Raw genomic sequence first — 18,971 nt, 5'->3', positions numbered from 1 at the left:
AAAGTTGCTGTTGTGTATATGGACGAGCAAATTAAATGCTGCTTTATACAGCCAGCAAATAATGCTTTGATTATATTAAACATCTCAAAAAGATTATAATACTCCTAAATCTGAATAGTTAAAGTATTAATTATATTTTTAAATCTCTAATGAAGGTTCACAAACTTTGAGTCTTGCGGGAAAAGATTGTTTGGAACATTGTAATACCTTAAACACCTGCAATGCAGTTTCAGATTCTTGTTTTGTTGTACATGTATAAGTCACACTGTGCTACAGCATCATGAAGCATGTGCTTCTAGTCATTGATGAGATAATAGCAGTGCTCTGTGTACTAAATGTACAAGACATTAGACAGCTTGGGTTTATTTCACTCTTCACACTACCCCCAGCTTCTCTCAATCCAGCAGTCATAAGAAACCAACAGAGGGCTTCAAATAAATTATTTAACAGACTGACAAGTAAGCACCAAATGTACTCAGCCAGCTCAGCTGCTAAGGAAAGCTTCATCTTGGAAACTAAACCACCTTCATGCCGGATTAGTGCTGGGCAACATCTCATCTATACCAGTATCAGACCATGGTACTGACATACCGTAATATTGCTTTTCAGCTTTACCTATATGTTTATCAATATGTTTGCTTGATAAGGAGCGCTGTATTCATGAAATTATCTAACATAAAGTATCAGCATTTCTGTTCCCAAGCAGTTTTGTTCATTTTGCTCATGGTATCCTTGACCTGACAGTTAACTGTGATGTTTGTAAATTCTTCAGATTGAAAAAGTAATTCATAAATACATAAAAACTAAATAAATAGTTAGTTTCCTTCCTGGAAATGTGCTTTCTATCTAGTAATTGTTTTACTGTGTAAAGTTGTAAATAAATAATATTTAGAGTATATCATTTACAGTATGGAATAAATCAAAATCTTTGAAAAACTGAACAAAACACCTCAAAATACCACAGTCTAATTATAAGATCAAAATCTACCAAGTATTATAATAAACATTATAAAAGTTATTACTGAATATAAAATAACACCACTTATGAATATAACAAATTATTCCAGACTTTTGAATGGCAATGTTCTGTGTAATGTACGATGTACTTTTTACATAGAGTACTAGAACTCAGTTCAAACTCAGTTCATTAACTTTTTAATGCTGACCTAAACATCATCTGATACTGTGATCTACTTGGAAAATGTAATGATAGTATCATCCAGCGTTATGTTGGCTTAACTACATGTCAACTAGGCCTGTACTCATATCTTAAAGGGGAATTCCTTCTTTTTAAAAGTTTTTTCAAGTTTTATATAATTTAATCAAGGTAAACAAAGTCATTTTGTTTTTTATGAGAAACAGTTCATTGTAGAGAAACTTACCGACTTACTGAATTCTTTACAACACAAATAGAGACATTTTATTTTACTATCCAAAACAACCAGTGAACCTACAAACCCACTTGCAAAAACGTTGGCGTGGTATGTGAAATGCTAATAAAAACAGAAAGCAGTGATTTGTAAACCTGTTTAACTTAAAAACAGTACAAAAATGCAGCATTTGATGTTCTTGGCAAACTTCATTGTTTTTTGTAAATATACACTTATTCCAAACTTGTTGCCTGTAGCACATCATGTAGCACATTATCACAGTGTTACAACCCCTTTCTATTTAACAGCGCTTAATAAATGTTTAGGGACTAAAAAAGCAGATTTTCTGTACAAGTCCTCAGCTATACAACCATTTAGGGCCTTTGTTGTCATATTTTAAGCTCAATAACACACAATTTTTAATGAAAAACAGTTCTAGCACCCTCACTCTCTGATTACTCAACCATGCTGTTGTAATGTGCGTAATGTGACTTAGTGTTGTCGTGTTGAAATAAGCTTGGATATCCCTGGAGCATTAACGCTGCTTTCACTGTTGTGCAGGTTACCTACTAATATCCCAAAGCATTTCACATCAAACTACTCTAAATGAGTTTATGTGTAAATGCTTTAATCATGCAGAAATTGTGAAAAATCAGTGATATTCCCCTTTAAAATGTAGGTGTGGTGTGACAATAATTAATAACCATGTTTTCTGTAACAGAAGAATCAATTTTAGATGTTTATTCTAGAGATAGCATCAATACCTTTAGTGTATTGATGGGTGTATTGATAATGTTGAGTATGTTGTACTGTTGGATGCATCTACGTTGTTTGGTGTATCTGTTTAATGTATTATCTATATCCAGTATGTTGTGTGTGGTGATACTCTATATAGAGTAAAATGAAGTGATGGAGCAAAATGCACTACATGTTTACACTATACATTTGCATGTGAAGCAGAATTCGATATACTAGAAGTAAATGTTGTATAAGCTGAGTTCTGAATCAGCTCTTACCAAAACAATGGAATGATGCTGTAGTATAGTCTGTGTAACAGCGGTGTGAGAGTCAGGGTGCTGTTGCTAAGGTACTGTCAGGAAGACTTTTTCTGCCGCATTGGTCTTATTCTCTTACAGAGCAGACTGAATTCCCTGCTATCATGCCTGACTTTGTTCTTTCTTGGCATCTGCCATCAAACATGGCCAACCACTGAGCCCAGCCCACTGGAGAACTGCAGGGTGTCCTACAATGTCCCAATAACCTGGCAAGAGGGCAGAGGTAGAGAATCAGGCATTTGGAATGTTCAGCAAGTTCTGATTAGATTGCTCACTGCTTTATGCATGTGAGTGTATGCCTATTTTTAAAGGATTACTCCAACAATTTTCAACTTAAAGGGGAATTCCACTGTTCTAGAGAAACTTACAGAGCACTTGGCATTTTTCACAGCAGTGGTGATAAAAAACAGACAAGTGTTTAATGCCTCTGACCTCTACAGGAGAGATGCCATACAAAATTTCATTGTACCTGAGTATAATGACAATAAAGACTATTATATTGTATTCTAAAACCTTTTTTTCCTTCACATTAACCACTATTTAACCATCATCAGTATTACATATAACAACTCATGTATAGGTTCACTGGTCATTTTTGATAGTAAATAAAAAGGCTATATTATAGTACTGTAAAGACATCTGAATCGCTTAGCTTCTCTACAGTGCACAACTTCACATCAAACCACTCTGAATGATTTTACTGCCATTTACTCAATGATTGAATTGCACAAAATTTTTAAAAGTTGGTTGAATTCCTTTTTGGCATCTATTGGCCATGTCCAGGGGTCAGCACTGCTATTGCCCAGTGCTCATTGCCAGAACACTATACATTTTGACCAATAAAAATACAGGACTGTCTCACGTTGTGCACAGAACTAATTACATCCAATCAGATATTTTCAGAATTCATTAACTGTAATAACTGCTGTAGCTAGTCTGGTTAACTATGCTGGTCCACCTAGGGTCCAGCCTGCAGCCACATGGGCCCTTTGCTGATAACAGTGGACACCCCTGTCCAGTGTTATCCACAAAGGGCCCATGTGGCTGCAGGTTTTTCTTTCCACAAAGCAGAAACACACATGATCAACTGTTGAATATTTAGGCTCACTGATTCAACAAAGGGAATTTCATAATAATTTCCTCAATGAAAAAAAAGTGAAATTTCCTCTGTAAAATAAAATATGTCAAATGAACTAGTGTTATACCAAGAGGCTATGACTACTGTAGCTAAATAACACCTAATGTCACCACAGTGACCACAACAGCAGTGTTCTTAGTTGATCTTTCTTACAAAAGAAGCCAAAAATTGATAAAGCGTTTGCTTCTATCATAAATGTGTTTTGGGTTTTCTGATCTTTTAGTAAGAATAAGTTGAAATTGTTAACTGTGGTAATCAACTGTAGGTTGCACTAAAATGGAAATCAGGTTAGAGAAACATTGCAGTATTCTTTTAAAGAACGGAGAAAAAAAAGAAAAACTGAGATGGAAAACCGTCTGCGGGGCTGACTGCAGTAGACACCTCCATACTATATGTTCCTGAATTATTAATAACCCAGGACAGAAAGTTTGTGGAAAGTGTGCAGTAAGCAGCCTCAGAACAAGACTAGGCTTGGCATAGTCACTGCCTGTCGCCTCTGTAGAATGCATATCTGATGACGTTGCTAGGAAGACGACAAGCTGGATAGTTTCACTCATACAGAATTAAATAATTTTTGCTCCAAACGACTTCTGCAATTTCAGTATTTTTGTTGAAACAGAGAAATATTACATCTAGCGTGCAGCTGCATATGATAAACATTTCTGCAAACGATAAACATATAAAATAATTTAACATGTTTTCTACAGGGAACTTGGTAAATCAACAACTGTATATCAGGTTCAATAACATGGGTCTTGTCCTGGTGGAGAGGGCCAAAGATTATGTCTGTCTGTCTGTCTGGCTGTCTGTCTATCTTCTATTTACATATACACCGATCAGGCATGACATTATGTTCATTTTATCAGCTCCACTTACTATATAGGTGCACTTTGTAGTTCTACAATTACAAACTGTAGTCCATCTGTTTCTCTGCATACTTTGTTAGCCCCCTTTTACCCTCTTTTTCAGTGGTCAGATACCTCGTGGACCCTCACAGAGTAGGTACTATTTGGGTGGTGGATCATTCTCAGCACTGCAGAGATGATAGCCCATCTGCTGCTGCACAGTTTGTGCTGGTCATCTTCTAGTTGTTGTCCACTGTTGGCTGGATTTTTTTGGTTGGTGGACTACTCTCAGTCCAGCAGTAATATACACTGCTCAAAAAAATAAAGGGAATACTCAAATAACACATCCTAGATCTGAATGAATGAAATATTCTCATTGAATACTTTGTTCTGTACAAAGTTGAATTTGCTGACAACAGAATCACACAAAAATCATCAATGGAAATCAAATTTATTAACCAATGGAGGCTTGAATTTGGAGTCTCACACAAAATTAAAGTGGAAAAACACACTACAGGCTGATCCAACTTTGATGTGATGTCCTTAAAACAAGTCAAAATGAGGCTCAGTATTGTGTGTGGCCTCCATGTGCCTCTATGACCTCCCTACAATGCCTGGGCATGCTCCTGATGAGGTGGTGGATGATCTCCTGAGGGATCTCCTCCCAGACCTGGACTAAAGCATCCGCCAACTCCTGGACAGTCTGTGGTGCAACGTGGCGTTGGTGGATGGAGCGAGACATGATGTCCCAGATGTGCTCAATCGGATTCAGGTCTGGGGAACGGGCGGGCCAGTCCATAGCTTCAATGCCTTCATCTTGCAGGAACTGCTGACACACTCCAGCCACATGAGGTCTAGCATTGTCCTGCATTAGGAGGAACCCAGGGCCAACCGCACCAGCATATGGTCTCACAAGGGGTCTGAGGATCTCATCTTGGTACCTAATGGCAGTCAGGCTACCTCTGGCGAGCATATGGAGGGCTGTGTGGCCCTCCAAAGAAATGCCACCCCACACCATTACTGACCCACTGCCAAACTGGTCATGCTGAAGGATGTTGCAGGCAGCAGATCGCTCTCCACGGTGTCTCCAGACTCTGTCACATGTTCTCAGTGTGAACCTGTTTTCATCTGTGAAGAGCACAGGGCGCCAATGGCGAATTTGCCAATCCTGGTCTTCTCTGGCAAATCTCAAGCGTCCTGCATGGTGTTAGGCTGTGAGCACAACCCCCGTCTGTGGACGTCAGGCCCTCATACCATCCTCATGGAGTCGGTTTCTAACCGTTTGTGCAGACACATGCACATTTGTGGCCTGCTGGAGGTCATTTTGCATGGCTCTGGCAGTGCTCCTCCTGTTCCTCCTTGCACAAAGGCGGAGGTAGCGGTCCTGCTGCTGGGTTGTTGCCTTCCTGCAGCCTCCTCCATGTCTCCTGGTGTACTGGCCTGTCTCCTGGTAGCGCCTCCAGCCTCTGGACACTACGCTGACAGACGCAGCAAACCTTCTTGCCACAGCTCGCATTGATGTGCCATCCTGGATGAGTTGCACTACCTGAACCACTTGTGTGGGTTGTAGAGTCCGTCTCATGCTACCACGAGTGTGAAAGCACCACCAACATTCAAAAGTGACCAAAACATCAGCCAGAAAGCATTGGTACTGAGAAGTGGTCTGTGGTCCCCACCTGCAGAACCACTCCTTTATTGAGTGTGTCTTGCTAATTGCCAATAATTTCCACCTGTTGTCTTTTCCATTTGCACAACAGCATGTGAAATTGATTGTCAATCAGTGTTGCTTCCTAAGTGGACAGTTTGATTTCACAGAAGTTTGATTTACTTGGAGTTATATTGTGTTGTTTAATATATATATATATATATATATATGTATATATAAATTGGAATGTAATGTGTGATTCATACATATAAAGTATACAATATACAGAATATAGTATATTTGGGTGAAATATTCTTACCAGGTATTTATTATTTATGTTTATTTTGAGTTTGTGAAGGATAGTTTATATTTATTAGTTTTTTTACTTTAGTATTATACATATTGTCTATAGGCCAATAAGTTTCAAACTGTTACCTTAGTAATTAATGAGGTTAATTCATTAATTCTCTTCTTGCTCTCCCTTTGCTTCTGTTGCACTGTGAATTTCCCTGTTGTGGGACTAATAAAGTTAACAGAACATATTACATTATGTGATCTGTTTGAGGTCTTTCAATCAGGATTTAGGAGGAATCACAGCACAGAAACTGCTCTTGTTAGGGTTGTCAATGATTTGCTGATGTCAGCTGACCAAGGACTGCTGAGTCTGCTTGTCCTATTGGACCTTACTGCAGCATTTGATACAGTGTGTCATAGCCTTTTACTAACTCGTCTCAAAAATATATTTGGCATAACATACTGCATTAGCTTGGTTCCAATCATATCTTTCTGGTAGGCAGCAGTTTGTTTCAATGGGAAGTTATTGATCTGACACATGCTCCTTGTAACATGGTGTCCCCCAGGGCTCTGTTCTTGGGCCCCTGCTTTTTATTTTGTACATCCTTCCTCTTGGTAACATCATTAGACATCATGGGCTGCAGTTTCACTGTTTTGCTGATGATGTCCAGATATATATTTGTACAAAGCCTTCTCACAGCTTGCCACCTAGTGCCTTGCTGAATTGCTTAACCGACGTGAGGGCTTGGCTGGTGGAGAACATCCTGAGCCTGAATAATAAAAATCCAAAGCCATAATAATTGCTTCTCCTGCAACAGTCAGGAGGCTTAGTGACACTATTGTCTGTATCCCTGGTTTTGTTGTCTCTACCTCTACACAAGTGAGAAATCTTGGAGTAATTATCGTTTGAATCACATATTAACAACGCATGTAGGACAGCCTTCTACCATCTTAAAAATATTTCTAGGATTCACCCTTTTCTCTCTTTCACTGCTGCTAAGACCATAGTCCATGCATTTATAACTTCCAGGCTTGACTACTGCAATGCTCTGCTGTCTGGCCTCCCTGCTTGGGCTTTGAGCAGGCTGCAATATGTGCAGAACTCTGCTGCTAGGGTGCTGACCCATACACGATCTTGGGCGCATATTACTCCAGTCCTTAGTCGTCTCCACTGGCTTCCAGTGAAGTACCGTATAGAGTACAAATTACTTGTGTTGGTGTTTAAATCCTTGCATGACCATGCCGCATCTTACCTAAGAAGTCTACTTCAATCTTATACTCCAGTGCGTACTCTTCAGTCCTCTAGCCTCCACTTGTTTGAGGTCCCACATTTTAAGATAAGCACCATTGGAAATAGAGCATTTTGTGTCACGGGTCCAAAGCTGTGGAATGGTCTTCCTGATGAACTGCGAGCTTGTTCATCTGTTGTTTTTAAATCCCGACTCAAAACTCATCTTTTTAAACTAGCATATGGTTGATACTATGTGTTTGTGTTTATGGTTATGTATGTGTCTATGTATGTATGTATATGATCTTATTTTTTATCTACCCTTTTTCTTCTTTTATTATCTATTGTAGTGTCATTGGGTCTCTTGAAAGGCACTTTTAAATAAAAATTTACTATTATTATTATTATAATAAAGGATCATCTTATATAGAAGTATGTTTCTTCTCTCATTTGGTCAGAGGGTGAGGGTAGAGTAAGTTCCTGGCAGGCCAACATTGGGCAGCCCTGTTCTCCAAGAAAGGACTAAGAGCCAAAAAAGACCAACATCACCCAAGGAGACAGGAGGGGAAAAACTTTTCAACAGCAGAAATATCTTTTTATTCTTCGAAAGGCAGCAATATAACATTTTAAAATGCTGTCATGACTACTGTACAGTGTCAGCACTTAAAAGAAATCAGCCTTCGCACCACTGTGCCAACAAACCTGTGCCTTTAATGCTTTTTTTTCATTGTGGATGACACATTTCTCAAGCAGAGTAAACACAATGACACAATATCTCTTATTTCAGTTTTTATTCTGACATACTGACCTGCTACAGTAGCATTGCATAGAATATGACTGATGCAAAAAAAGATGCTTCATTATTTACAGAACAGAAAGCTACAAACCAAGCTACAGACCAGACCGAGCACAAAATCTGAAAACAATGCAATTTAGAGTGCAAAGTCATCAGTCCATTTTAAGAAAAAACATCTTCATATAAAGTTAAACATACTGGTATCATTTGCAAATAGGTCAGACAGCGCTTTATACTTATATTGCACTTGGGATAAAAGTGACATTTGACAAAAGTGACAGGTTTTTTCATCTTACAATTTCATTAGGATAATTCTTTAAACTTCACTAAAATGGCCAAACTATCAACATGACAAAGGGTTAAAGCTCATCATTCTATGCTCTAGTTAAAGGTTACTCACTGAAACATAGACTCTTTCACTCAAACGGTGTATTTATGTACTCTTTTAAAGGAACATTTTGTGCAACTGGTGCTTTACTATGAATCATCAAAAGGCAGTTCAAGTTAAGCTCTGTACATTAAAATGTATGTGCTATGAGTCTACAATGACACTAACTGAGTACCATTCCATCTGTTTCAGTGTATTAATCAGGCAGCTGTTTGTTGGTAATGCCAAATTAAAACCTGAATGTGATCTTAACTCATTCATTACAGCAGAGAAGAGAATCTTGAGCAAAATGGGGAAATAACTGTGTAGAATCCTTAATAAGATTTCAGTGACTGTATACCAATAAGGCTAGCACGTTTTTTTTTTTTGTTTTTTACCTTCTTCAATGCAGTCAGTCATTTCAGTGTAAAAACAGTGTAAGGAGCTGCCAGAATAACTGCCTGGTCCAAAGGAAGTTTATCTGAATAAAATTCACTCTAAAAGGATCCCCACAGTCATTCAAATGAGCACAGTTTCAAACTTTACAAATACCTTCAATAATAATAATAATAATAATAATAATAATAATAATAATAAATCTCTTCAAAATCTGAATGAACTATTTACAAACATTATGTAATTATTACTCAGAAGAGGTGAAGCAGACGCCTTGCTACAAAACAAATAAATCATCCTGGAGACCTACAGAATTTTTTTCCACTCTTAAATAAATGCAATAAATTATCTCACAATCTTTGGTCATCAACAGACCAAATTCTTCAAATAAAATCCACACTTACATGGAAAGAAAAACAAACAGAAAAAAAAACAAACAAATTGTGTTTATATGTATGTTCACAAAAAAAAAAAACCTTAAGCTTACAAAGCTATACACTTTGATACACAGCTCTCACAATCAAAAATACACCACTTAGATAAACGCTGCTGGGTGCAATTACACAAGTCTCGGGTTTATTGTTTTCTTTAACACCATCTCAGAGCATGCTACTACAAACTCTGAGTGTAAACTTCATTAGGGGTCAGATTTCCTTGTGGCTCTGCCTGTCCTGTGAGGGGGTGGGGAAGATGTTTGTGAGCTTGAGTTAAAGGAAGAGAGAAGGGAGGAGGAAAAAAGTTGCTGTTTATGCTGAAAGACTAGTGTTAAAAGAACCATGTCTACTGCTGCCAATTCAATTTCTGCAAATCTAAAATGATAACACAAATGAGTTAGAAGTCCAAATTGAACCAAATACAGCTGCTTGAACACTAAGCTTATAACTCCATTATTAATCATACCACTACTATGAAACTACATAATTTGCTGGTTGATTATGACGGTGAAGAATTCAATTAGCCCACATACAGGCCCTTCAGGTGTACTGGGTTATGGAAAGAGCACTGTGTTTTTTTTTTTTTTTTTTTTTTGGGGGGGGGGGGGGGGGGGGGGGGGAGCCTTATAGAGTTAAAACAGATTTCTTGAGAGATATGTCTTGCTAGTGTTAGTAGGAGTCCTGAGCAGGGAAGCCGTTTTACTCCGAGTTGCTTGCAACTCCTCCCCTAACTAACTCTGATTGGGTGGGAGGAGAATAGAGCCCTTGGGGCCCCTTTTTTGGTGGGTGGGGTTTGGCAGTGACACACTCAAATGTGTGCACACACACACATACCAGCTGTTGTTGTGAAACTCTCAATGTGGCCTTTTCCACAAGCAAGAGCCTCCGCGTGACAGGAGCTTCGAGCTTTAACCCCCTCCTAATCTCTCTCTCTCTCTCTCTCTCTCAACACCCCCTTCCACTCCTTTCCCTCCCCCTCTACCATCTCTCCTCTCAATATAAACATCATGCTTATACCACAGGACTCTTCCTTGCTCCAAGATCAGTAAAGAACCAACCATGTCATACACTTTTATGCAGGGATGCACTGATCACACCAATTTAAAACCAGTCAGTGTATAATCTATACATTTCACTGTGTGGAATCATTCGGGAAAGTTCTATGTGCAAGAAAGCAAATCTGTAATAATAATTCAAACAAAAAAAAACCTCAAATAAAATGACAAAGTAGTAATTTTTTTTATTACATTATCAAAAACTGATTAATCAAAACAGGCCAGTCCATTTAATAAGGTCTGTGTTTAGTATCGATGGGATCGGTGCATCCTTTTATGCAGAGCAGATCTGCAGGGTCTGGCAACCATGCTACTAAATGCATTGTAATAGACAGACCAAACGAGACCATCACAACTAGTGTACATCAAACTGCCCCATACTTCAAGTGAAGCGATAAACACAATGTGAGTGAAGGATTTGGATACAGCCCCATGTCTGAGGATATTACGGCTGGACATTCTGGCTCGGTCAGCTTGACCACAAGATCCACAGATATCCACAATCGTTTTTTGCAGAGAATGTGCAAGGGGTGGGAGCAGATGTGTACATCCGAGGAAATGGCTTCTTTAGAACCCTACTGAAGCGTGAAAAAGACTAGCACAATCAGCATAGAAGAAGATAGAAATAGTGGGGTTAGAGAAAGAGGTTCAGGCAAGTCCACGTGTGGGTCCACAGTGTGCACTTCCACCAGCGCCAGTCTTCGTCCTCCATTGTAGGCACTAAGTTTGTGTGATGGGTTAAACAGTGTCTGCAACCTGACAATCATCTATGATGTAAAAATAACACAACATAAAATAAAAACCTTCATGGACCACATGAGGTTATTCCTTCCCATCTAGGATCCAGAAAATCCAGAAAAAAGAAAGCAAATGCAGGACAAATTCTGAATGTAACCATTCCTTTTTAGTTGCTTTGGGCTGAATATTTCTGAGGTCTTTCATGGGCTGACATCATCACAGACCATTACTAGTACTTTTAAAATTTACTGTAAAACAACCACTGAAAGACAAGTTCCATGACTATCGTTGTACAGGGAGAGAGCTTGCGCTTGGTTTTTGAGAGGTAGTATGAGTGTTAAGTGTGCATGTTATGATCCACCACAATTAATGACAGTAAATTTAATGCTTGAGAAATACTCATGGGATCAGTTCATAAAAATAAAAATAATAAAAGTATCATCATCAAAAAGCTAGAACCTATCCACCTAGTTTTCATAGTTGTCTGTTTTCTTTAAAATTCATAAACGTGAGTGACTATCTGTATAAATAAGTCTCAATGGTAACACTTTGTCTCAAAGTCCCTGCATATACATTTTAGTTTGCTTAAATACAAAAGATGGCTGCCTAAGCTTGACCACCTGAAAAGTCAGAATAATGTGCATTCATCCTACAGTAAGTATGTGTCATGCCAGTCTTTTTTCCTCTTATAAATATATCAGTTCTTTTTTATAAAAATAAATAAAAAATTGAATTTTTTTTTTTAATTATTCATATCCCCTTGAAAACACCGGGATGTCTATCTGAGAGAGGATTGTGTGTGTCGAGTGGTTCAGGAGCGCACAAGGATCTCCATGATGTGGTCCAGGTCACTGAGGTCAGAAAGGCAAAGCTGCAAGGTGTTGGAGGTGCAGCTAGAAAAGTTTTTGAGACCTTCATCTCCTATCCCAGAGGCCACACCGTTGCCTCGCGGGGCAGGGTACGCTAGGACAGAAATGTCGGATGAATCATACATAGATGTATCAATGTCCTCAAAGATGTCGTCCAGCGCTAGGTCCGTAAGATAGCTGGTGGAATTTGTGATCTCAAATGAACCAAACAGTGAATCAGATGGCCTCTCATCTACCTCATCTGAGAGGGAGGAATAAAGTGGTTTGCTTTCAGCACAGTCTAACTGGGCCTCGCCATCCTCACTAGTTGCTAGGGAATTAGATGGGGACAGTGATCCACTGAGATGGGGAGGGCAGTCTAAAGACACAGGTGGCAGTTCAGGGATGTGGCGTGGCGTGGAGGCATGAAGAAGCGTAGGGGCAGGTGGCGCTGGAGGTAAGCAGTTTCCCCCCTCCAGCCTCATCTCCTGCTGGATTTGTCTAAGGGTGTTGGCCAGCAGGACAGAGCGGTGAAGGCTGGGCTCAGCGCGACGTTGGCAGCTCTGAAGTTTGTCCAGGCACAGATCCAGCACCAGCTGCCTCTGCTGGGGGTATGGTAGGCCCAGCACAGGATCCTCGCAGTCACTTAGCTTGCGCTTCACCCCACGGCCCAGCATGTACCTTCAATGGAAGAGAGAGGATTGCTGTGAGGCATACTGGACACTGCAACAATGGTGTTACAAACCAAACAAAATACACATTTAATCCCCTGGTGGAAGTCAGTCTTAACCTGTGTCATACAGTTGATTTAGCAGTTTGTGTATTCAAACAATGTGCAAAAACATGGTCCTGTATCATTACTTCACCTATTTAGGCTTTTATATGATTGGTACAAAAAGGTTAGCTTCTCAAGCTAATGAGCAAGGTCTAAATCAATTATTTATTTGTGGGCAGAACTTGTAGTTCTCTATCTGACCATTACAAGTCATCTACTAAAGCATGGGCAATCTGTTCCATAGGCTTAAGAATACAAGATCAAGATCCATCTTTGAAATCTAACTTGCTCTATGCTGTTCCAATTCTACAAGAAAAATTTTACCAATATCTGCCACACCTAACACATGACTAAAAAGAAACATGAACAACTGATCCTATCTTCTTGGACACTTCTTGGATAGTGCAAGTGTGCTTTTATGGCAGTGCCTACAGTACGCTCAAAAAAAGAATGGTCTTCTCCAGGGCTCCCTTCTACATATATTTTGGGTTGTCATCATATCTCATTTTTTTAAAAAAAGAATTTTTTTTTTTACGCTCACCCTAGTTTGTTTTTTCAATACAGTATCCTGGATTCTTTGAAATGATGTGCATGTTCTTTTTAGTCCATATTTATTGTCCGGCCTTTTTATTAATTAAACCTCAATTAGTCGATTAATCATCAAAATGGTCAGCCGAACACTCAATTACTAATATGACGGGATCTTGCTTGTGGGGGAAAATCTGAATATATTTCCACAAACTGTTGAAGTAAACAAGGAAAACAGTTTTTATTTATTTATTGAGTTTTTTTAAAGTAGGTTTCGAAAAGTGCAGTTTTAATCAACATGACGCCATTGGCCAGTCGCTTTGCCTATGGAGATCTTGTATAGAGGGGGTGTAAATGGTAGAGGATGTCCATCCCTCTCTGCACTCGCTCTAGTGTGGGCGGCTCAGCCTCCTCCATCCATCCATCACGCTGTTGCACGCAGGAAGACATCCCCCGCAGCTCTGGCCGCAGACTGCTCCATTTTACTGCAGAGAGCCCAGGAAGCCTAGTGGAGACCTTTCCTTTGTGTTCAGCAGCAAGACTGATACATTTCACAATGTATGTACTCTGGGATTGTTATAAGAAATGACCAGATTCTGAGCTCATCAGGTATAAGTGAGATTTCTATAAAACCTGCACTCAGTTCTGTTTACTTGACAGGTACAAAGAACTAAGCTGTTTTCCCTGAATGACCATTTAAAATGCATCCATACACTCCAATCAAGATTTGATACCAATATTCTTTGACTGTCCTAAGAAAACCTGTTAACTTTATGGCAAATTTTATTGTCTGAACATAGTCTGTACGTTTAACTTTGCGGTTTTCAACTGTGTCATGGCAAGGCTAGTTGTTATATAATCACCCACACCAGCAGTATATGGCTAGATCATTGCCATACAGCTCTATGGGTGCTTCTCTCTCTAGCCCCCCCCCCACAAACATGTTACAAGGCTTAGAAAGGACACTTATATTTCTGTACATTTCACAGCTGAATTCCAGGATGAACACATAGCAAACTTGGAGAAGGGGCTGCATAGTCTGCAGCTTGTCTCTGTCAGCAACAGCAAGCTATAAATGGAACAGGAGCACGTTGAACACCAAGTCTACTGCAAAACAACACATTCCAACGGTTTTACAGTGGAAAGAAGAGCTCATGAAAACCTGAAAAAATACTTCTGTGGTGTTACATACAAAACTGTGATGCGATTTTCGAGCCATTCCTTAGATTTAAGATTAAGCCCCTGGTTTTTGCCTTGTTCCAAATAAACCTGTGACTCTAACGCAGGTGTGTATGTCGCTTGGTCCCTCAAGGTAGCAACTGTGAAACCGTGATTTAAATTGGCCCTCTGTCATTAGACTGGCCTCTTTGGTCCGCTTGCCATGGCAACGGTGACGGATGAGAGGCTGAGGCTTGAGTGGCACGCAGAGTGTGCCTCTCCCTCTCCCTCTCAAAAACCTATGACAGGACCATCAAAGTGGGGAGAACACAATGCAAGATGAACAGCCCACAGTGCAACTGAGTATCCTCACTAAAAAACCAATTCATATTTATATTGTCCTCCATAGCTCAGATATTTGGTGTTTTTTTTTTTGTTTTTTTTTTCAGGCAATAGCACTTAGATCGATATTTTGGAGAAATATCTGAAGAAAAAGAAAACAATCTAGACTTTCTAGAGCAGTGATTCTTTGCATTAGCTGGTTGTTTACAAACAAGGCACTTTCACAAACATTCCCTTAACCAATATTATTTAAATGTGCATAACCAATTAAAAATACTGTAAATGAGCAGCCCATTCCAAAGTCATTTTCTACAAGCTGTCATAACACTGACATACCTTTTTGGCAGTGTAACAGTAATACAGTATCCTGCCATATTTAAATGAAACAGGATTATGACGGACTGATCTTCAATTCTTATAAACCAATGAGAAATATTTAACAACCAATACATTCAATTCCAGCTATCTGATGCTCCCCTACAAGATAAAGACTCAAACCTGAGTATCAAATTTAAATCAAACCTGTTTTGTGGTCTGTGTGGTCCCTATTCTGCTAGCTATGCTAGCTAGCATGAGCCACACTGTACCGTTATAGTCAACACCGGTAAACACTATTAGTTACATTGATGGTTTAACAGAGTGACTGATTGAAGACTTTGCCCATTTATTTTCTGGCTAGTAAATGTTACTGTGGGAGCTAATGTCATGTTTTAGGGCTTGCCCTGTTCCATCATGAGGTTCTTTTTCTCTCATTAAAAACAAGATCCTTTCCTTAGTGAGCTGTGGTGCCCTCTCATGGGAGGGCTGGCTGACTGGCAGAAAAGAAAAAAAAAAAAACTACATCACTCTACATTGTCAAAAATATTGTCTCAAACCTTAAGTGGGGAAATTTAACCAAATAACAACACAGAGCTTATAAACGGACTAGATAAGTTAGACCAATCAGAGGCAACCACACCTGTGTTGTGACATCACAACCACATTTTACCGGCAGTCTGGCACACTACATTAAAGGCTCAAGCCAGAAAAGGTGTATATCTGGTCTTCTTTGCCAAACAAATAACAGACCAGAGTCTTAATTTATAAAAATAACCACAATTTAAATTGCAATACAAGTCCAGATAAATGAAATTAGATACCCCCCCAAATCGTCCAGCCTTATCACACCTGCACGCACACACACACACACACACACACACATAAAAGAATATGCTTAAAATAAATAAATAAAAATACAGCCCATCCCATATCATATCATATGCATCATCCAAACGGAGTAAAGTGAAAACAGGAACAGAGGATGCAAATAAGCTAAGGAATAGGACTAATTTGATTTAATAAATAAATAAATAAATAAATAAATAAATTCAACACTCCAGCACAAAGCATACCCACCCTATTACAACGCCAAGCAGAAAATTTCAGACTGGATCTTCAGGTAGGAGTGGGAGGTATATTAGTCTAAAAGTCAATACTGGTATGTTGTTGTTACGACTATGATATAATGAACCAAAAAAATGTAAATTACATACATTATAATTATTGCACTACTATATAATGATATCAATTTAAGCTTATGGCCTACCCCCATCTCAAGCTGTTCAATTTATTGTAGTTGTACAGATAAAAACCTAGTTTTGTGTTCAGCAGTATGTCAAAATGAACAGTTAGCATTACACAAAGATATACCAGCTTCAATCCAGACAAAAGTGTGGTGCAGCTTCTTTACAGATTTAAATAACATTTTTAACGGTAATCGAACAAGCAACTCAGACAACAAAAAGGGCCACAGTCCACAATCTTACTCTCAGATGCACCTTAACCCTTAAAGCTACATTAAGTAAAACTGCATTCATAAGGCTGGTCTCCTAGCTTTTCACGTCATAGGAAAAGGAAGCAGCCTTCTCTGTCACACCCAGGCGTTTTCCCAGCTGAAGCCAAGCCCAGTCAGACTATCACTAATCACTGTGAAACATGAAAAGAAAAAAAAATTGTGGGAAAAAAAAAAGGTTAAGACATACGGTGCAACTACACAGGAGTGAGAAAGAAACCCTGAGCCACAGAAAGACACATGAGGAAGAGATGCAAAGAGTGATAAAGAATGCTTGAAAAAAAAGTAAGCTGCAGACAGCCAGGAAAAGAAACGTGAGTACAATTGCAAAAAAAGCAAGGAAGGGCACCTGTCTCCTAAAACCAAGTAAACTCAAACTGAAGACAGTTTGTTACAATTTTATGCAAGATGACAGTGAAATCATCTAAATACTGACATAATTGTTTAAAAGCAATATTTATCACAACTGTACAGACACTTAGATTTGATAGATTATTCAAACCAATAGCTGAGTACATATTTACTCTAACTCTGGAATGATTAGGAGATAGGCAGCTACGTTAAAATTACTGCATTTTACTGCATTTGTAAACCTATACAAATAAACGAAACTTTTCTTCCAGGTGAATCAAGCCCCAGTTTTTACATTTCACAAAGGCATCAGCATCAACATCAACAGATACATAAAACACTGGATTATTAGACACTGGCTCAAAGTTCCCACATCGGTGCATCTCTATGCAGAATAAAACAGAATCAAAACAAGCTATGGCAGATTTGTAAGACATTATTTTAGAATACAGAAGCAGTGATGATGAAGGGATTCATTTAGCACTGCTAACTTAGATATCATGAAAGTTAGAAAACACTAACATTGGCAGAGGCAGAGGTAACAGCTAAGAGAAAGCAAGCACGAAACGGATCCAACAGTAAGGCTGGGTTAAGGAGGGAAAAGAAATGAGCGCTGGGGATAGACTGGATGGAAGTGAAGGAGTGGGCGGAGGAGAGTCTAGCAAAACCTGACTAATGAACCAATAGGCAGGCAGGGCAGCTGAGCGGAATATCTTAATTTGGGCAATGCCATTACACACTAAGATACTGAGTCACAGCACTGAGACAGGAGGTTAGTCAGCTAACCTAAAGACGGGTTCTGTCAGCCCCTAGTAAAGTGAATCTAGAAGATGCTGAAATTCCCGGCTTGGTCCACAAAGGTCTGTCAAATATCCGACTTACACATTATTTGGTAAACAAGTACTTTTATAGGTAAACTGTATTACTATATTCTTAAAAAGCAAATAGCAAAGAATATAACAAAGGTGGTTACAACCGCACTAACTTACAACGAGTGAAGTAAGTTATGCTCTGGGAAACTTGGTCAACTAGAACTGAAAAGGTTCATAAAAAACTAGCAAGCAGATCAAAAAGACATTTAATGCCTCCAATCTAAAGATATTGCAGAGTTCTCTGTGGTGCCTTATATATATATAGACAGGTTTGGGGGAAAGTAGTGGTCACGTTTTTAAAGCCCCTTTAGGCTGTAGGTGGTCAAATTGATCCTATTACGCAACAGATCCTCGCATTGGTGGACTACAACCACTAACGCTAGCGCTGGTCGCAAACACGAGAAACATCAGAGATTCGGGGTTAAAATTCTGCTCACATTATACTGACATAGACCCTCACCGTCTTGCTAACAACGTCCTGCATCGACCAAGTTTTCTGTCGACAACAGAGAAGCGTGACCGAGAGATAAGTCGACTGCTTAGCCAAGCTAACGTTATATTAGCAAGCGAGCTAACCCCAAGCTAGCTAGCTAACAGCTAGGCTTCATAAAGCGGGGTGCGAAAACCTCAGCTACATGTACTGTTTAAGCGGGTAGTTTCAAGTGAGCTAATTCTAGACTGACAGTGATACATTTGGTCCACCGTACACATAAACGCTGGCTTTGTTGAAGTATAAAGAACTGTTTTTACCTCGACGAGGAAAGGGCATCTTCTTCGCCGGGCTCAACTTCCTTCTTCAGTACAGTTACAGCGGGGTCCAAATCCAGCCGACACATCGAGGCAGTGTGAAGCCCTCTCTTTCTTTTCATGGACGTTTCCAATGGTAAAATGTCCCTTTGACCCAT

At 39.3% G+C, this 18,971-nt stretch overlaps 1 protein-coding gene across 1 annotated transcript; it reads right to left on the bottom strand.

Moving 5' to 3' along the window:
* Positions 1 to 10,163: 10,163 nt before the first annotated feature.
* Positions 10,164 to 18,971, bottom strand: si:dkey-177p2.6 (uncharacterized protein LOC568712 homolog). The gene is made up of 2 exons (XM_017682822.2): positions 18,817 to 18,971; positions 10,164 to 12,890 (listed from the first exon to the last, which is right to left on the bottom strand). The coding sequence occupies exons 1-2, from the start codon at positions 18,969 to 18,971 to the stop codon at positions 12,173 to 12,175; spliced, it is 873 nt and encodes a 290-aa protein (XP_017538311.1). The 3' UTR covers positions 10,164 to 12,172.

Source organism: Pygocentrus nattereri, chromosome 4, assembly GCF_015220715.1.
Source record: "Pygocentrus nattereri isolate fPygNat1 chromosome 4, fPygNat1.pri, whole genome shotgun sequence".
NCBI classification, from domain to species: domain Eukaryota; kingdom Metazoa; phylum Chordata; class Actinopteri; order Characiformes; family Serrasalmidae; genus Pygocentrus; species Pygocentrus nattereri.
Note: the sequence above shows the minus strand (reverse complement) of the source record. Positions and strands in the feature narration are given on the sequence as shown.